This window comes from Bos javanicus, chromosome 3 (genome assembly GCF_032452875.1).
Source record: "Bos javanicus breed banteng chromosome 3, ARS-OSU_banteng_1.0, whole genome shotgun sequence".
NCBI lineage: Eukaryota > Metazoa > Chordata > Mammalia > Artiodactyla > Bovidae > Bos > Bos javanicus.
This window is the reverse complement of record NC_083870.1, coordinates 51380374-51401671: the sequence shown is the minus strand read 5'-3', so window position 1 is coordinate 51401671 and position 21298 is coordinate 51380374. Positions and strand designations below refer to the sequence as shown.

General features: G+C 39.0%; 1 protein-coding gene across 12 annotated transcripts in view; it reads left to right on the top strand.

The window, feature by feature from the left end:
• The window catches only part of RPAP2 (RNA polymerase II associated protein 2), a 127468-nt gene that overhangs the window by 64473 nt on the left and 41697 nt on the right, over window positions 1-21298 (top strand). For 5 of the 12 annotated variants that reach the window (XM_061411206.1, XM_061411210.1, XM_061411208.1 and 2 more), the window contains exon 12: window positions 17518-17667. The exons of 1 other annotated variant lie outside the window; for it this stretch is intronic. In XM_061411206.1, the coding sequence (XP_061267190.1) occupies window positions 17518-17659 (142 nt within the window). In that variant the 3' untranslated portion in view covers window positions 17660-17667. Of the gene's footprint in view, window positions 1-2319; window positions 2615-17517; window positions 21209-21298 lie in introns of those variants that run through there. 6 more of the 12 variants (XM_061411202.1, XM_061411214.1, XR_009735355.1 and 3 more) reach the window with 5 other exon arrangements.

Sequence of the window (21298 nt, the reverse complement as noted above, 5' to 3'; positions counted from 1 at the left end):
GATGTCAGACAAGTGGGATTGGGAGTATTGAAAAAACATTGTAACTGATGAAGAATTCTTATGCTGATGAAGTAATAGGCAAATATTACTTTTCCTAGAAAAAGTAATAAGCAAATATGCCTTTGATGACATTCCCAGTTTTTTCATCTTTCCTGCTTTCCTCCGCCTTTCTCCTTGCCTTGAATGTCAGTGTTTGGTAACATTTTGCCTCTCGTACTTAATTTCAGAAGTGAATGAAACAAGTCTTGTATATTGCTCCTTCGAAAAACCCATCTTATTATCATTTCATTTCTTGTTCTAGTTTATTCTTATCCCCCTCCACTACAGGTTAATGATATGCTTTAGGAAAATTAACTTAGGGCAGCATTTCTGAGTTTGATCCATACAGCCACTGTGTTTAATTCTGGTGTCTAACTGCTTTCTTTCTTTCATATTTTGTGCTTTTTCAGCTTCTCTGCCTTCTCGTCTTTAATAATCCATAAGTCAGTCTTAGGGACATATACACATACTTCACCAAAAAATATACACAGTTTCTACATAAGAGACTTTCCAGTCATCCAAAAATTGTGTTTGGATAATGTAAAAACAACACTAAACCAGTAAAGATGACTACAGTAAGAGAGGCAGATTTGAAACTGTTTTCTTACCAAAACAATCTCTATGCTGCTGCTGCTAAGTCGCTTCAGTCGTGTCCGACTCTCTGCGACCCCATAGACGGCAGCCCACCAGGCTCCCCCGTCCCTGGGATTCTCCAGGCAAGAACACTGGAATGTGTTGCCATTTCCTTCTCCAAATCTCCATGCAACCAAGCACATTATCTGGATTACTTTTGTCTCCCTAGAGCCAAACACTCAGTCTAGCACTTAGTAAACACTGAGTTAGTATTTGTGGAATAAATCAAATAAGTGAATGGACAGGGAAAACTTGATTAAATTATTGTTGGTATTATGAACTTCAAAACAGAATTGGTAGCACTGGTAAAATTGCACAGGAAAAAATGAAAATAGTTGCTTACTATCATGAGTTAAAAGAAGGACTGTAACCTTTGTCTTGATAATGATTCATATTTTCCAGGATGAATATTGTCTGATAAGGATGTAAATAGCCTAAAAACAGTTGCTACTTTTAACCAAACCTAGCATAGCTTTTTTGCAAATAGATATTTATAAAACCTTTTAAAAATTAATGAAAGACAAAACTAGACATCTGACTGGGAGATTATCTTTTAACTCATACAATTATAAAATTAGTAAACATTTTAATTTTTAATATCTTTGATTTAAAACTTTGAATATTGCTTTTCTCTGATTTCGATGGACTTAGTCTTTCATGTTCTATGGACTGATAAATAGAAGAATTGCTTATAGAGCAGTCAATCACCAAGTATGTAGATATAGCACTAAATCTTTTATTTATCTGATGCATCACAGACACATTTCTGGAGAATTCTTCAGATGTTTTACATGTTGGTATTTGTTCGTTGAATTGGAAGCATTTATCAAATATTAATGGATCTTAATGGAGAAATTCACTCTAGAGGCAGACTCTTCTTTAACTAGTCTTACTGAATATATTTTTATTAACTAGTCTTACAAACTTGCATGAAAATTATAAGGGGAAAAAATTTCATTCCCAGGTATATTGAGTGCTTCTTAAATTCAAGAAACCTAACTGCCCGAGGTGTTTTTTTCTCTGTTGTCTTTAAACACTTCCGTTTAGATTGTGTATTATAGAGACTTAACACCTTTTTAATATTCTTCCTGCCTCTGACTTTTCTCATTCTGATAGTTCTAGTTAACAATAACAATAAAGTCATATGATTCTTGCAGGCAAAATTAAAATGCTTCTGATTTATTCCTAGTTTAAATATTGATATTTTTGCAAAGTTTTAGAACAGATTATTAAGGCTAAAGGGTAAAAGGCAGATTACTATTTTCTAGTTCTCACTATTGCTAATTGTGTAGTCCCAGTTTCAGTGAGCAGTATGAGTTTCTCTTTGTCATGCTGGAACAGCTCGGGTATCAGTTCAGTCTCTCAGTTGTGTCTGACTGTTTGCAACCCCATGGACTGTAGCATGCCAGGCTTCCCTGTCCATCACCAACTCCTGGAGCTTGCTCAAACTCATGCCCATCAAGTCAGTAATGCCATCCATCCATCTCATCCTCTGTCGTCGCCCTCTCCTCCTGCCTTCAGTCTTTTCCAGAGAATCAGTTCTTCACATCAGGTAGCCAAAGTATTGGAGCTTCAGCTTCAGCATCAGTCCTTCCAAGGACTCAGTACTGATTTCCTTTAGGATTGACTGGTTTGATCTCCTTGCAGGCCAAGAGACTCTCAAGAGTCTTCTCGAACACCACTCAAAAGCATTGATTCTTCGGCGCTCAGCTTTCTTTATGGTCCAGCTCTTACATCCATACATGACTACTGGAAAAACCTTAGGTTTGACTAAACAGACCTTTGTTGGCAAAGTAATGTCTGCTTTTGAAGCTCAGTATACTCTGCCTTAAAAGACAAGACATATCAAAAATACGTAAAGCTTAATACTGAAAATTACATGGGAGCAAAAGTACTCAGGAAACCGCTACAAACTGCTTAAACGCCCATAATTTCTGTGGAGGTAAAATCATGTTATGGTAACTGAATTGTACGATTTTATTTACTGATTTTCTTTCTAATGAGTTTTTCAGTTCTCTACGTTATGATGCTGTTTGTCACATGGAGGTTTTCCATTGCAATGCATGACAAATCAGCTACACTGCAAAAATGTTTCATAAGAATCAAGCAGCTGCCACATATTCCTGTGGTTTCAGTGCAGAGAAGTATGTTGTTCGTCCAAAACATTAACTCATACAACTTTCACATGCTCCAAAATTCCTCAAACGGCCTAAAACTAAATGCACTAACCCTCTACAGCTCATATTATTGATTGAGAGATACATTAACACATTGAAAGTAGAAATAAAGTTATGTATTCTTTCCCCAAAGGGAAAGAAAATACACATTTGAAAAGAAGAAAACTTTGTGTAATTTTGAAGAATCGTATGAAACTCAGTATCACAGGTTAACAAGAGGAAGTGGAGTTAGCAAATACAGATTTCTCTTTTGAGAAAATTGATAAGAGTAGGAAAGAAATTGAACGGTTACAGTCTGTTTTGGATAAAATACTGAAGTATGTTTGTAGGGTACAGAGAAGAATTTTAACAAGAATCTGAAGCTGAGGGCAGAGTTGGGGGGTAGACATAATGGTGGAACAGGGTCCCAGAAGAGACACGTAGAAGTGAAAGTGTTGTTCAGTCCTGTCTGACTCTTTGTGCCCCATGAACTGTAGCCCACCAGGCTCCTCTGTCTATGGAATTCTTCAGACAAGAATACTGGAGTGGTAGCCATTCCCTTCTCCAGGGAATCTTCCCGACCCAGGGATCGTACCCAGGTCTTCTGCATTGCAGGCAGATTCTTTACCGTCTGAGCCACCAGGGAAGCTTATATAATAGTGTGCACTAAGTCACTTCAGTTGTGTCCAAGTCTCTGCAACCCTATGGACTGTAGTCCACCAGGCTCCTCTGTCCATGGGATTCTCCAGGCGGGAATACTGAAGTGGGTTGTCATGCCCTCCTCCAGGGGATCTTCCTGACCCAGGAAACAAACCCATGTCTCTCATGTCCCTGCATTGGCAGGTGGGTTCTTTATACCACTAGTGCTGCCTGGGAAGCCCATAATCAAAAAAGTGAGATCATGGTCAAATAGATACATTATCTTCTGAGGCCAGAAGAAAATAAGAATAAATCCCATGGACAAAGGAGCTTGGTGGGCTGCAGTCCATGGGGTCACAAAAGAGTTGGACAGGACTTAGTGACTAAACAACAAGTATGGATATAGGTAAGTTTGTAAGTAGAAGGGAGATTTTAAAATCATGCCTGACAATTTCATTTTCCAATGAAGTTGATGTTTTCAATGAGTATGATGTTGGGTTCTAAAACTAAAGAGATGATGGTTGAGTAGGGTGTGAAAGAAATTGGTTACAGTCATTGAGAGTATCCAGAAAAGGTCCTAACCAAGTGCCAGAGAAAGCTGACAAGTAACCCAGAGGAGGCCAGAGATCATGGATTTGTAGTGGTATCAATTTTTGAAGTTCCCTTCTTCCTCCCACACTCCTCCCCTCCAGTACTTTTCAGCTATCCTATTGTAGGTGTGGAGAAAGCAAGTATGTAGCACTGATCCCAGGTTGTAGTTTTGATGAATAGGAAAGTTAAGATAAGGATGCAAGAGAGGCTGAAGTGTGCTGGTGAAAGGTTAGTTCAAGAAATCAGGACAGTTATAATTGGTAACCGGTAAGGGAGACATCTTAGGAATACAATCGGTTGTCCTAATGAAATGTTTCTTTTGTCCCTCCCCAAAAGTTGCATCTTCAGTTCTGACGTCTCTCCTAGGTTGCAAACCAGAATTTTATTTGTGGGAAGGGAGATCTCCATTTGGATATCACTAAAGCAATTCACTCTCTCAAATCTAAGATTTAGGTGATCTCTTCCTAATTACCCAGAATTGAAGTCTGAAGTTGGCTTCGGTGCTTCTCTTGCCCTTATCTCCCATATCTAATCAATTGTTAAATCCTTCCTTTGTTTTTCTCCCTTCCCATTGCTACCAACCCACATCAGACTTTCATTACTTGCCTAGACTGCTGCAATCATAACCTTCTTAAACAGGTCTCTGGCCAGGTGTCTCTTCCCTCAAACTAGCCCATCCTTTCTCTAGCTACAGAAGTAATCTCACTAAAGCTTAATTCTGATCAGGGCAGGTCTTTGTTCAGAAACCTAGTGACACCCCCATTTCCTATCATGTGATTTTGCTTGAGATTCAAAGCCCTCCTAATACAGCCCCAACCTGCTTACCCAACTTATTTCTCTTTTGTGTCCTTTTGTTCTCTGTTAGCTTGTATCATTGTGGCCTGTGCTTAAAATGCCTTTCCTTTTCATGTTTGCCTGTCCTAGCCTTCAAGACCCACTTCTAATGTCACTACCTCCTTAGAAGTCTTTCTTAAGCCCCCAGAGGTACAAATAATATCTTCCTTTTACAAATTCCTATAGGTGAGACCCTTCTTTTGGACCGTATTGTCTTCTGCTTTGGTAGAGGTATCTATATAAAGATCTCATTTTCTTTGCTATTCATTTTCTTCCAGCAGTGTAGATAACAAGTATAACAAATGATCAGAACTGAACAGTTCAGTCACTCAGTCGTGTCCGACTCTTTGCGACCCCATGAATCGCAGCACACCAGGCCTCCCTGTCCATCACCAACACCCGGAGTTCACTCAGACTCATGTCCATCGAGTCAGTGATGCCATCTGCCATCTGATCCTCTGTTGTCCCCTTCTCCTCCTGCCCCCAATCCCTCCCAACATCAGAGTCTTTTCCAATGAGTCAACTCTTCGCATGAGGTGGCCAAAGTACTGGAGTTTCAGCTTTACAATCAGTCCTTCCAATGAACACCCAGGACCGATCTCCTTTAGGATGGACTGGTTGAATCTCCTTGCAGTCCAAGGGACTCTCAAGAGTCTTCTCCAACACCACAGTTCAAAAGCATCAGTTCTTCAGCGTTCAGCTTTCTTCACAGTCCAACTCTCACATCCATACATGACCACTGGAAAAACCATAGCCACGATTAGATGGACCTTTGTTGGCAAAGTAATGTCTCTGCTTTTCAATATACTGTCTAGGTTGGTCATAATTTTCCTTCCAAGGAGTAAGCGTCTTTTAATTTCATGGCTGCAGTCACCATCTGCAGTGTTTTTTGAGCCCCCCAAAATAAAGTCTGACACTGTTTCCACTGTTTCCCCATCTATTTGCCATGAAGTGATGGGACCAGAACCATGATCTTCGTTTTCTGAATGTTGAGCTTTAAGCCAACTTTTTCACTCTCCTCTTTCACTTTCACCAAGAGGCTTTTTAGTTCCTCTTCACTTTCTGCCATAAGCGTGGTGTCATCTGCATATCTGAGGTTATTGATATTTCTCCCAGCAATCTTGATTCCAGCTTGTGCTTCATTCTAAACACTGGTTGTCCATTAGAATCACATAGAAAGTGTTTAAAAATTACTAATACTTGGGAATTCCCTGATGGTAAAGTGTTTAGGACCCCACACTTTCACTACTGTGGGTGTAGGTTTAATCCCTGCTTGGGGAACTAATATCTTGCAAGCCTTATGGCATAGCCAAAAAAATAAAATAAAAATTTCTTTGTATATATATACACACATATATACACATATTCATATGTATATGTATAGAAAGAAGTCGCTCAGTGGTGTCCAACTCTGCTCCTTCATCCATGGGATTCTCCAGGCAAGAATACTGGAGTGGGTTGCCATTTCCTTCTCCAGTGGATCATCCCAACCCAGGGATCAAACCTGGGTCTCCCACATTGCAGGCAGACTCTTTACCATCTGAGCCACCAGGGAATCCCTCTGTGTGTGTGTGTGTAATGTATAATATCTGATTCAAAGATTTTAATTGAATGGTCTGGGATGGAGCCTGGACATAAATATTTTTAAGTTCCCCAAGTGATTGTAATTTGTACAGATAAAATTGACAACCACTGTCCTAGTGCAGTTATTAGTGTGCTAGATAAAGATGTGCTAAATCAGTTAATTTAGCTGTATCTGCCAGGATTTGGTTGCTTAGAGGCATTTCCTAGGTTTCTTCTAAAGTCTTCAGTAGTTAATGGTGTTGGAAGATGCTTTTTGGCTATCACAGAAAGGATGAATTAATTAGAAACAATAGAATTGTCTGTTTTCATTAGCATGTTTTATTTTGTAATGACAGATTTCAAAAATTATTTGAAGAGCATAGACAAGTGGGCCTTTGAAATCATAAAGTCTCCTCGTTCTTAAAATGAATCAGACATGTGAGCTTGTGTGGTATGGTGGTTAGAAGTGTAGACCTGTGGGAGTACTTCTGGGGCTTATTTGCTCATCTCTTACTAACTACGTGACCTTAAGAAAGTCACTTGAGCCTCACTGTGGAGTTAACACTTGGTGTAACTTCACAGAAAGGTGGAAGATAAACAAGTTAGTTTCATAAAGAAAAGTTTCTTTTTACAAACTTGGAAATCACTGTAGCTGCTTATGTTTGACTCAGTGGCTGAGATCCTGCCACAAAAGGAATAGCTGGGGAAAAAACTGGCATTCTTCAAGGGAAACTAATTCACTTGCTCTAATTTAGAAAGTCACCCATTTTAAAGTATCCGAATTTTAAACTGAGCTGACCGCTTGTCATTTGTTTCCTTGTCAAACAAGAGTAAAACCATGTTTGAAAGTGAAAGTAAAGTTGCTCAGTCGTGTCCGACTCTTTGCGACTCCATGGACTGTAGCCCACCAGGCTTCTCCGTCCATGGGATTTTCCAGGCAAGAATACTGGAGTGGTTGCCATTTCCTTCTCCAGGGGATCTTCCCCACCCAGAGATTGAACCCAGGTCTCCTGCATTGCAGGCAGATGCTTTACCCTGTGAGCCACCAGGGAAATGTTTACTTAAAAACAACATCCAGAGCAGCTACTTAAAAACAACATCCAGAGCAGCTTAGGAAAGTGCCATGAAGGAGTTACCTCTGCACATGGCCCAGCCCATGTTATTTTATGGAAAAAGAAAAGCTGTTCCATAGGCTGACTTTTTTTGTTGTTCTTTCCCTGTGCCCCTGGGGCCATTGTGTTACTTCAAGGAGGAGGCTAAGGGTCACAGATTAGACAAATGTTTTTAGAGAAATAAGTGACAGAGTTGAATAATCATCTACGTTCTCCCCAGTAGAAAAAGAGTTATGTTAAATATGAGCCCTGAACATACAGATGATATCCTTTTTGAAAGTTTATACCAAAAAAAATTTTTTTAATATCTGAGAGAGATGTTTTGTAAAATGCCTTGGGTTTGTGTGAGCCCTCAAATTTCTGAAAATAGATGACATTTTGACCCATTGGGTTACTTACTGGTCACAGCTCTCCTTTGTTTCAGTTTTGAGTGTATGTTTTCACAGACAGAGGTCATCCTTTATCATTTAGCACTTGTTCACGGAGAAGGCAATGGCACCCCACTCCAGTACTCTTGCCTGGAAAATCCCATGGACGGAGGAGCCTGGTAGGCTGCAGTCCATGGGGTCGCGAAGAGTCGGACATGACTGAGTGACTTCACTTTCACTTTTCACTTTCATGCATTGGAGAAGGAAATGGCAACCCACTCCAGTGTTCTTGCCTGGAGAATCCCAGGGACGGGGGAGCCTGGTGGGCTGCTGTCTATGGGGTCGCACGGAGTCGGACACAACTGAAGCGACTTAGCAGCAGCAGCAGCAGCATGTAGAGAATGAGGGAAAATCCCAACTCGTTTTCTTAAAGAAGACATAGTAAGGGTAAAATGACAACTGTTGCTGCAGTGCAGGAAGGAGTATCCAGACTTGATAGATAAGCAAGATACCTCTGTGATAAAAGGCGTCCATTTTTAGCACTGTTCTTAACCATTGTGACCTTGGATGAATCCGTACCCTGCCCACCTCAGCTGTCAAAAGGAAACTAGCTGGATAGGTCCCATTTAAGAAACTAAGTGGTATACCCTCATCAAAGAAGACTGTGCAGTTAGACCTCATGTTTCAGATTTCTCACTCAGGCCAGTATTAATAAAGATGCCTCATCTGTCGCAAAAGACATTTGGTTTTGTTTGATTCTAAGCCCCTGAAATGTCAGGTACTGTAATATCTATTCTGTTTGCATTGGTAAAGCAACAGGCATAGTGCTTGTGCATGTAAATATTGAAGGTACTTCCTTTTAACAGAAATATCCCTCTTACCTTCTCCTGCCCAGCCCTAACTTCTGAAGGATGAGATCAGAGTGTCAAAAATTTCCTTTTAAGCCCAGCATTATCTTTTGGCAGTCTCTGCATATTCATCACCTTTATGTGTGGTGATCAGCAGAACAGGTTTCCCTACTGCAACAGAACTCTGTATGAACCTAGTAATTTCTCAAATCTGATAATACAGAAAAGTGTGGCTTTTCACTTCCTGTCCCTTCCTCCAACCCCAAACCATAGAGAAGCACGCTTTCTGGTGACATTTATTCACATAGACATTCTCACAGCACTTTTTTCACTTAAGATTATACTGAATATGAGGAGTGGTGTTCAGTGTCATTTCACAACAGCCTACCAGCTTGATTCTGCAAGTTTAGGAAACTCTTAAGAGGTACTGCTGCTTAGTGTTGATGGTCAGGTTAAGGGATGTCTGTGCTATTTCATTTAAGATAAATGCTTGATGTGATCTTCACACGTATCACCCAGATTATTCAAGAAAGGATCGATCAGACCATGCTGCGATTTCTGGTATTGCAAGAGCTGCATCGTATGCTCCCCAGTGGGAATGTGCAGTAAGCAAAGCAATACAGCCACACTGGGAAGGCCATTTAAAATTCCAAGTCAATTACTGGTTCTTAATGCACTACCAGGAGATGGATAACCTTGAGTCCCATCAATTGTTTTACCTCCACTTGTTCAGTAAACTACAACTTTAATTCTTCATATAGCTTTCTCTGTTGATACGAAACAAACCAGTGACTCACAGTCACAGATAACTTTCTTCTGAGGTTTAATCAAGAGTTTGTATAGCTCTAAATCTTTGGATATAAGGATTTATAAAAAGGCCACTTTTAATTAAAAATCTCTTGTTTCAGTTACCAAACTTTGAAACTCTTCCCAATTGTGTGTATAAGAATTCCTGTTAACCAGATGTTGTTTGACAGCTCGGTAATAACGAATGGAGGGTACCTGTCCTAACCTGCCTTCAGACTCTCCTTTTGATGTGTAGCATATGTGGAGCAGTCAGCTAAATAAAGGTCTTATCAATAAGATGCAGTTTGACACTTCGCTTTTTTTTGCTTTCGTTGTCATGCCATTGACCATATGGTAAAGAACTAGTTATAGAAGGCTGCCTTTCTTTTCAGAATAGAGATTTGAATCAGGGGAGTTCTCATGAGAAGTTTCCTGGCTTGTTTGTGATTTATACATTTGCAGATTATGTCATTTTTGTCAAATTATATTCTCCAACATAAAGACTGTTTGTGGTAAACCATCCTTTTCATGTCACCTTTAGAGGTTTTTATTCATCTTTAAAAGTACACAAAGGTAATAAATGGAAACATAAAAATCTTCTGTTTTTACTCACTGCCAGTCACATTTTCTATTGATTATTTTAAAGGCATTTCCTGCATAAAGCACACTGTTAAATACCAACTATGCTATATTACTATTTTATTTAAGTAGAGTAGTTATTTGGGCCCAGTTATTGTTTCCTTTGATATTCACTATTAGAAGTTGTTGGACTAGAACAGAGGTTTGAGTCCCTTTAAATTTTATATATTAAGTATATAATATATACAGATGTATATGCTAATCCTTTAAAGTATTGAAAGGAGGAGCCTGGGGACTCAATTTAACAAAAATGGGAGAGGATTTATAAGATTCTGAGGTTTTACTTCAAAGATAACTTGGATGTGAAAGATTTTACATCATGATATCTTTCTCTGAAAATGTATTTTTGTTGTGAAGTAATGAATTTGAACAGTATATTCTGGGGCATTGCATTTTAGGAAAATGAGAAGCTAGAATTAGGGATATAGCGAAGAACACCAGTCTGAATAAGGAGCAGTTAGATGGCATCTATTAGGAAATAATAAAAAGACTTGGAATTAATTGAGAACTATTTTCAAGCATATGAAGGAATAACTTTTAAGTGCTGCCTCTCCCTCCCACACACAGCCCCCACCACGTCCATATTCTGCAAGGGCCATTTACATTATATATAAGAAACAACGTCCAGGATTTAAAGCATATTAACCATTGCAACATGCTATACACATAGAGGTAAAGAATCTCCGTCCTTCAAGGTTATGGAGGTAGTTTATTAACTATCTTGTGAAAAGGGTCCAAATCACTACATTAAGAAATGATCTTGAGTCTGTTTTCTTAGATCTTTTAACTTAATGGGAGGAGACTGAAAGGGAGTATAGCTTTGCAGCTACACTCTGTTACTTTCATTGACCTAAAAAGAGTAAGAACACACCCCATTCAAGAACAGTAGTAAGCAACCAGAAATACACAAAAATAATGACCTATAGTAGTTGGACTGTAGAAATTCTAAAGTGCTCTTCCTTTTGGGCAAGTGTCATTTTCATATTTAACCTGTGGAGCTAAAATACTTTTGCTCCAGAGGAAGGCACCAGGCACCCACTTGAGGAACAGCCCCTTGCTCCACAGTTTCCTCTACAGGAATGGAGTGAATTAAAGGTACAGACCAAGCCTGCTCAGTGGCTCTCAGTCCTGCTCACCCTTGGCCAACACTGAGTTTCAGGACAAATGGAAGTAAGGAGGAGAAATGCAGAAACAAGTGGTAGATCTTGATTTAATGTTTGGCCCACCTAATGAATTTGAAGCTCATCTCACCTCCCTGATAGATACTCTGAAATATTCTAGCAGGAAGATGATACTACTCTGTGCAGGCGGGAGGAGGAGTCGAGAACATGCTTCCTCCCTCCCTTCCTCTAAAACGGAAAGGAGGAAAATATTTTGAAGAAGAAAAAATATTTCCGTAAACACAATAAATTCGTGACCTCTTAAGCCATTTCTCCTCATTAAACAAATAATTAGTGATCACCTACAGTGTCCCCAACATGAAGGACACAGTGAATGCAGTAAATACACGAGTCACTACCCTCATGACATTCACCTTCTTTTGGATGAGAGAGAGACAGTAAACAAGCAAACAAATAATAGAACTAGAAAATAGTAAGGACTGTGAAGACAAAGTCGGCAGGTAGAGAAGGTAAACGAGACGATGGGTTTAAGATAGAAAAGGTGACATTTAAACAAAACTGAATTACATGAAGGAGTCCACCATGTAGATACTTGGGGGAAAAGCACCCCGTAGAAAGAACACAGCCAGCTCTTAAGTGAGGACAAACTAAACCTTGGCTTAATTGAGGCAACTTTGCTCAGTTTGGCTGGAGTGAAGTAAATCAAGGAAAGTTCTCTCTCCAGCTGGTAGATTTTTATGAGATATTTTTGGTTTCGTTAAGTATCTTCCATACTTTAGTGATCCAGGGGGCAGAAGATCTTTCCCAGACCAGATCTTTAATATCCTACAGCCAAATGATTGCTTTGGATTTCTCATCTCATGTTAGTTGCTCCCATCATCAGACTTACAGCATATAAAGCATTGTATTAGTGACTGAGTTATTCACTTTAAATTAAAATTGGTGCACATTAATCTACTAGTATAAGAATGTGCAAACTTTCTGTGAAGGGCCAGATTATATCTTCGTCTTTGCTGGCCCAACTGTCCCAGCTGCTCAGCTCTGCTGTTGGAATACAAAAGCAGCTACAAAATACATAAATAAATGGGCATGACTGTTTTTCAATTTTATTTACAAAAGTAACAAGCAGCAGGCCAGATTTGGCCCACAGACCATCGTTTGTCCAGGACTACGTGGCTCAGTGTTAAAGAATCCACCTGCCAAAGCAGGAGTTGCAGGAGACCCTGGTTAGATCCCTGGGTCTGGAAAATCCCCTGGAGAAGGAAGTGGCAATCCACTCCAGTATTCTTGCCTGGAGAACCCCATGGACAAAGAGCCTGGCAGCCTGTAGTCCATAGGGTCACAACGAGTCACTCACAACTAAGCACGCACATATACGCATGCATCTTGTAGTTCACTGAGAAGTGCTAGTATAGCAGCAGTTTCAGTTCTGTAATCCTTCACCAAATTATGTATTACTATTAAGGGAACAAGTCTGTGGGGAATACAAAGATGGATGAATAAATATCCCAGTTTTCCACCTTCCTGCTTGATGAGAAAAAAATATACAACTAACTATATATTTTCATATTACTTGAAATATAAGCATATCCATGTGATAGAATGAAAAATAAAAGGTCCAGAGAAATTTGGTTTCTCCTATAAGTACTTATCAAAGAGAGTGACTTAATCAGATCTACGAGAGAGGATCGTGGTGGCAGTGTGGAGGCTGGAATGGAGTGGGAGACCACTTAGTGGCTGAGGAGGTAGTCCCAGGAGGAGAGGATTCATCTGAATTAGACAGTGAGAACGGGGGAAATGAAATGGATTCAAGAAGCACATCAGAGGAGAATCAGGAGGACTTGGTAGTTCATTGAACAAAGAACATTAAGGGTAAAGAGTTAAAAGATGACTTGAGATTTCTAATACTAGAAGTTTTTAATGAAAACGAGAAGTCAGAATTTCAGGTTTGAACAGAATGTTTTTGAGGTACCTTTTGGACATCCAAAGTGTAAAAAAAATCCCAAGAGATTTGAATCACTGGTAATCAGAGCCATGAGATAGGATTTAGTGCCAAAGAGGGTCAATATGAAACCTTAGGTAAGACCTGTCATTATTAATGGGCTGGTTTTAAAAAAAATGCCAACAAGAGAGATCATAAAGGTTCAGGAGTAGGAGCAGAACTGAGATAAGAGTACCTGAAAAGCCAAAGAAGGAGAATTCTAGAAAAGGAGGAAGTGAATGAGGACATCAAATACTGCAGTCAACTGGAAAAAGAACTAAGAGGAGGCTGTCAGATGTGGCAGTGAAGAGACCATGTAAAGAATAGTTGCAGTAATAAGTCTTTGTTCATTTGTCCTTGGACCTAGTTCTAAGCACACACAGACTGTTTGCCTAGTGCTCTGTGCTTGCCGAAGCCACCTTCCATGGTCACTGCTAACAAAAGCAGATTCTGTACAGAACCCTGTCTCCAAGCTCAACGCAGTGCTCCTCTACATCAGACAGGTCCGCCCACCCAATTCAGCCAATAGTACCTATCATTAAGGTGGTGTGTACCCTAAAAAGAATCCTTGCTTTCTCAATGGCAAAAGCATCTTTGTCAATGGCAACAGCCAGCTCTTATCATTGACCAAAACCATAAAGTCTGATAAAAAGTTATGATCTTGTCTCAGATTCATCTCTGCAAACAGGCACAGAGGCCTCTCACTACACCAATGACATGGACATGGAAATCCAGCAGATATCCAGTAAGCAGTCAGTCTGGAAGAGTGCCAGTTGCTATTAAGTAATAAAACATACTAAAGTAGACAAGTCAAGGAATCTAGAAAACAAAGGTTATATATAGCTCTTATTCAACTTTAAATGTAAATTACTTTGGAGATAGAAGTAAATCATAATTCTTTTGAATGAATAAAATTACTAGTCTTCAGGGTTTAGCATCTTCCCTGACATACTATTATGACTTTATAGCTTGTCAAAACCATTCTTTTTTTTTTTTTTTTTTTGTGAGCTTGGTTTCTATGGAAAGAAAAACAATTTTTACATGACTCCCCAAAAGTAATCCACTGGGTTACTAATGTTTAGAGGTACACAGGCACTATTAGAGTATTTATTTCTTTATACCTCAGCTTATTCCAAAAAGGATTTAAGTCAAAAATTTTAGAAAGGTAATATATATTTCTTACTATATTCTGTGTTAGGGACTTGGGGGTAGGGAAGAAATCTTTTCAGATAAAGATTAAAAGGACAAAGGAATAAATAAAGGAAATCTCATTGGCTCACTTTCCGGGAGTAAAATTATGCAACAACACTTAAGGCTCAAGTGTTAAGAGAAGTCAGGAAATCCTGGCTCCAGATGCCTAAGGATTGCTATCTGTCTGTCTGATGACTTGCTGCAGAAATCCCCAGACCCCAAAACTGCTATTACTGTCTCCTAACAGACACCAGACCTTGTATGATTTCTCCATTAGCATTTCCTTCTGCTGCTAGCTACTTTGTTGTCCTTTTAGTTCTCTAAAGCAGTTAAAACATTCTGTTTCTTCTGCATGTTCATTGAGGGCACAGTAGTGAAGGGCACAAGTGAAGATTAAATTTATATAGTATTCTATAGCCTACAAAGAATGAAAGCTTGTGTATTAGCCAGGAGTATGGGCTTTTTGAGATATATTGCCTGGGTTTCAAAGCTGTGACCTCACACTTACTATCTTTGTGACTTTGGAGAAGGTACTTCCATTTTTTTGTGCCTTTATTTCCTTACTCATAAAATGGGAACAGTATATATTTTTCAGTCATTGTGCAGTTAAAAAGAGATAATTCATACTTAGAACAAGTACACAGTAAATCTCCTAGGTAGCACATGATAAATGTTATTATCATAATTGATTTTTTTAAAACCTATTTATAGTATCCTTTTGCAATAATAACTCTTAAGGAAGTTAAGTACTATTAGCCCCATTTTATAGATACACCCTAGGGCTTCGATACTCATCTTGTGAGAAAACATAACAGATTGCTGCTCAGAGCCATGTTTTTGAGGCGTCTCAAAACAGGTCCAAGCTCATTAAGCAAAGAACGGCTGGTTGCTTAGCTGTCTGTGGCATGGGCTCAGGAATGAGATTGCATTGTTGGAAAGTTTCTCAATAATCCTGGTTTTTCTTTATGAACAAAACTTTTAGGTAAATTTGAATATGTCCTTGGAGAAGGGAATGGCAACCCACTCCAGTATTCTTGCCTGGAGAATCCCATGGACAGAGGAGCCTGGTGGGCTACAGTCCATGGGGTTGCAATGAGTTGGACGCGACTGAAGCAACTTAGCACACATGCATGAACATATCCTATAATTATATAATAATATTAACCTTATAAGTTTGTTAGAGAAGTGTTACTATTCCCAAAATATTTTCTAACTAGAGTGATTGATAGAAAAATTCTCTTACAAACTCTTTCTCTATAACATTTATTATTTTCTGCTTTCATATGGGCACACAGGTTGAAAAATCTAGTAGTCAACCTTTATTTCTAATTTGAGGAAGTTTAACATATTAATGGCACTTTGAGAAGTAATTGAGGAAACTTTGTTTTCATATATGAACCAAACTATATGTTTTCGTATAGTCTCCTTGAAAATCAGAGACATTGTTTTGGATATGTCATTACCATTTTTAAAACACACAAAAGCTAGGTTTTTGTGGAGCTGACATCTGATCTGACTGCCCTGACTTCTGTTTTTGCCAGTGTTATCCCATCCCCAGCACCTTTGGTCTTACTGTGGGGAAGCAGCAACTTGATATTTTAAATGTTGGCATCAGCTAAGTATGAGAAAGCCGAAAGAGTTGACTTTTAGGTTCTACTTTCTCCACAGGAAAAGCTGGCCACAACTGCCTGTAAGTTCACCCAAGTGCCCAGCTTGAACTTGGCATTAGAATGCTTGGATAGAAGGATTTCCAAGTATGAACTGCCTTTGGGGAATACCTGCAGACAAGGCTCATGAAATAGGAGAACCTAGTACTCCATCCACTAGCTATAAATAAATAGAGGAGAGGTGGGTAAGGAAATCAGAAGTTTTCTTGGGTAGCTCTCTGGATTTCACTGGACAGAGTCACCTCATCTCCAGTTCTTGCTAAAATACCTTCAGGAATATAGAGAGTCTACTCAAAGTCTAGGGCATCTTTGGACAGTTCTGACAAATTTTTCCTTTTGTTTCTGCTTTCTGCATGAAATGGCTAAGCAAGGAAGAAATCTGCCTCAGAAAATAACATTTCTCATTCCCACACTCACTACTGTGAAACTCCTCTGCTCTGATTTCTTGAGCTATATTGATTTAAATCAGAGTTATTTTATTTATATTTGATGTGCCCACTGGCAATGGCCAAGGTTAAATAAGCATCTGTAAGAGCTTTGTGTGGGAAGTATAGACTGGGTGAAAGATAATTTTTTTTTTTCAAAAAGCTTTCCAGAATGTACTTGGAAAAAGGCTCTGTGAAGCATGCCCATGCTCTCTGGAGATACAAAAATTTATGAAAAGGAATGGTTTGCAGTCTTTGTGATTAGATATTGTTCACTTTTTTAAAAATCATGTTTACTAATCACATTCATGAAAATTACTTCTATGACTATTATATATGTAATCAGTCTTTAGGGATAGTTACTGGAAATGGTTAGAGAAGAAAGCTTTGTTTTCCTTCTGAAGTTTTGTATTAAGTACCTTGTAAGATGCAATTTGTCTGTTCAGTATTACAAAAATAAAAATGTTTAAAAAATAAATTAAAATGATAAGGTTTCATCCAAAGGCAATCTTTTGGTTTGTTGTCTGTTTTTCAAGTGATATAACCTAAACAGTTGATACAAATTATGTTTTTTTAAGCAATTCTCAGCTCTAAGCTTCTCTACACAACCTCCTTTCCTCATGTGGAAAGACTTCATTAACGTTCTTTTCTGAGCAGAATTTTGGTAGCTTTTGCTGACATAATGACTAACATGTTTCAGATTAAGGCTTTTAAGCTTCTTTCCTTATGTAACAGTATGTTTGGTCTTTCAGTTTTTTCATGAGATTTCTCTTCAGCTTTAGTAGAAGATCCTCTCTCTGTGGATTTTGCTAAATCAGAGAGACTTCATTATTCTCAGAAAAATCCCTTCTGCCATGTTAAAGACTGGAGCCCCTTAGTCCTTGCAATTTCATGGATATGCATTTAATATTTTTGGTGTTTCAGATTGACCTCAACTCTTGGCATTCAGAAGCTTTCTCAGGAAAATGTGATGTTTACACAGTTCATGACCACCCTGCTTGAAGAATTGCATTTAAAAAATGAAGACCTTGAAAGTTTAACCATCATATTTAGAACCAGCTGTTAACCAGAATGGTGCGTTGACTTGTTTTACTTTAGTTTTTTGTTTGTTTTTTTATTTGTTGCCCGTTTGGACTCTGTTTTCATATTGGAAATTTTAAAAACCAACTAGAGACCTCCATACGTCTTCAGCTTGCTATGGTAGATTACAATATCCCTGAGTTCCCAGCTGCCCCAGTCAATTCCTGTCCACTCTTGTTACTCCGTGTCCCATCTTTTTGTTATTTTTCCTTTATAGGATACCACAGTTAGTTCTGTTTCTTACAATCCAGGAAACTCCCCACTATCAGCTTCATACTCAAATCTGGACCATCCCACCCTGCATGTCCCATCTGATAAGTTTTTGCCCAGGAAGTAGCAGTTTACTTCAACCAAATACTGCAATGATCTTTGAGAATATCCTCACCCTACTTCCCTCTTCAGCCCAGCCAATACCTTAGTCATCTCATGTACAGATAAGCTTGTGAGTTTAAAAGTCTGGCTTTGTTGATTCCTCACCCTGTTCCCAGATACATAGCCCTCTTCTACTATCCCACATTTCTGTCTCTGCCCATATGAATGTCCCTTCCCTTATCCACAACTTTCCGTCTCTTCTTCCCTTTACTTTCTATTTCACATACTCTGAAGTGCTCAGATAGGTATTAAGTTAATGTTATGATTAAAGGAAATTCATTCTAAACCATGAATGAGATCCCCTTATGGAGCATTTCCTTTTTTTAAAGTTTTCAAATATTTTTTAAATTATAAAAGTAATACAAGCTTGTCAAAATTAAACAATACAGAACTGTGTGTATAATTTTAAAAAGCAAAATTCCCCCCTCACTTCTATCTCAAATCTTGTCTCCTCCCAGAAGCACACTACAGATTGATATCATTTTACATTTTGATACTTGAAATTTTGTTAAAAAAAACTCTATGAAGCAAATCTTTGAATATATGACAAGGATATTTGAGAGGTATATTTTGGCAGACAAGAAAGAATGCCATTATCCTTTCATTGAACCTCCTAGAAAATAGAACATAAGGACTTAGCACTGTTACTGCCTCCAGACTTACACCTAGTGACCAGTTCATGCAACCCTGCTCCCCTGAGAACCCTCTAAAGCAAAGGCTTTTATTTAGGCAGTGAACTCAGCTTGGCTAGTGGAAGCAGCACTTCAAACGCCCTTCTAAGAATAGAGTAAGTTTTGAGTTTCGTTTTTTTGTTTGTTTTATTGAGCTTCAGGTACAGAATATTGAATTAATCATACCCCTCAATTCATGATACCCTATGTCCATTGGTTGAAAGGTTGCTTTTCCAGACAGACTAAGAACAAAGTATGCCTAACCTGATGTCCTTGCAGATCTGCTTTAATGAATATGTATCAATTAAGAACCCTTTTAAATTAGCATATTTAATTCTTGTATATGAACAAATGGTGTTAAAGTTTTTTTAAGGATCCAATCCAGGCCCTGGCAATGAAAGTGCTGAGTCCTGACAGAGAATTCCCTAAACAGTAGATGTTTTAAGTGGACTTAATAGTTGCCCTGTGATCAGTGTTGTTGTTGTTGTTGTCTTTACATTGTTTATTTGTGTAAGTAATTAAAGGTGAATCTTTGCCCAGACTTCCTCAATATTATAAGGGATACTGAATGAATGAGGCCTTATTGTATAATTTTCCATATGAGAAATGAAGATGGTTGTGAATGGGTAGGTGGGGGGTTTTTTGTTTGTATATTTGTAAACCTTAAGTTCACAAAATTATTTGTGTTCAATGTCTTATAGCCTTTGCAAGATTAGATTACTACTAGCTGCTGCTGCTAAGTCACTTCAGTCATGTCAGACTCTGTGCGACCCCATAGACGGCAGCCCACCTCCCCCGTCCCTGGGATCCTCTAGGCAAGAACACTGGCGTGGGTTGCCATTTCCTTCTCCAATGCATGAAAGTGAAAAGTGAAAGTGAAATCGCTCAGTCGTGTCCGACTCTTAGCGACCCCATGGACTGCAGCCCACCAGGCCCCCTGTCCCTGGGCTCCTCCGGGCAGGAGCACTGGAGTGGGTGCCATCGCCTTCTCTGTACTACTAGCTAGTATATGTTAATGTGCTTTCAGTTACAAATAACAGGAAAAAAAAGCTCAAACTAACTTTTTTATGATAGTATCTTTTGCTGCTTAACAAATTATTATAAAATTAAGTGGCTTAAAACAACAAACTTTTTTTTTTAATGTGTTTCTGGGAGTCAGGAATCTGGGCACAATTTAGCTTAGGGCCTCTGCTTCAGTCTCTCATGAGGTTGTATTAAAGCTCCCTGACAGGGCTGCAGTGTCATCTGAAGGCTCAAGTAGAGAAAGAAGTCCTTCTAAGCTCACTCATGTGGTTATTGGCAGGACTTAGTTCTTCTCGGGCTGAACTTAGGGCCTCAGTTTCTCGCTCTTTGTTGTCTATAAAGACCTCTCCCAGTTCCTTGCCATATGGACCACTCCATAGTGGCCCACAGCTCGACATGTGGCTTCCCCAAGAGTGAGCAAGTGAGAGGAAATGCAAGATGAAAGCCACAGTCCTTTTGCACCTAGTCTCAGAAGTAACATCCATCACTTTTTCTGTATCCTGTGACTAGTTAGAAACGAATCACTAGGTTCGGCCCACATTGAAGGTGAGTGGGTTGTATAAGGGAATGAATACCAGAAGGCAGAGGTCACTGGGGGCCATTTTACAATCTACCAGAGGCAGCAGAATCATTCAGTAGTTCTCAGTTTTATGGCAGATCACACTGTCCTAGTGAGAGTCTTCAACTTTTCGCACTAATTGAGGGCTCTTCTGAACTAATCCACGTGGCTATGAAATGCTATGAGCTTAACCCAGTAATTCTAGCAAGGAATAGGAGAGAGATTTTCTTATTGACCTAGATCAGGGTCTACTCCTCGAGCCAAGTATGAATTACCCAAACCGTTATTGCTTCATAATGGGGGGAAGTGGAACGTATATTGGAAAGACAACACAGTGTTCCCCAAAACTGGTGAGAATACTTTAGGTGTTTTATTCAAGTGTCATTTTTCCTTCCCAGGTATATTCCATGAAGACCGAATAGATGAGCTTCCATTCACCATCTCTGGAATTCTAGCCACAATAATTGTATAGCTAGAGTTACTTATTACCCACTCCAGTGTTCTTGCCTGGAGAATCCCAGGGACGGGGGACCCTGGTGGGCTGCTGTCTATGGGGTCGCACAGAGTAGTCGGACACAACTGAAGTGACTTAGCAGCAGAGCTACTTATTAGTTATCACCGGACAGAGTGACTTCCACAGATAGAGAACCATTATCCCAACAAGGATAACCAAATCCTTGCATCCTAGGTATAAGACATAGTATTTTTATTTATATGAAAATAAAAGTTGAAATAAACAGAAACTTGAATATTTGAGAAAATATAACAAGCTGTAATTTTTCTGGATGATACCAGTTGTATTATCAGTTGACTAGAAAATTGAGAGAAGTCCCATTTTAGTTTCATAGTTGAACTCTAGATTCTAAAGAACACAGTAAAGAATGAGGTCAATAAATACAATTTAAGGCTTTTTGGTAGTCTAGTCTTTATTCTTTTAAAGAAGCTTGCTATTCTACAAAGTGGTCCTGAGCAATGTACACCTGAAACAACTTACATAATA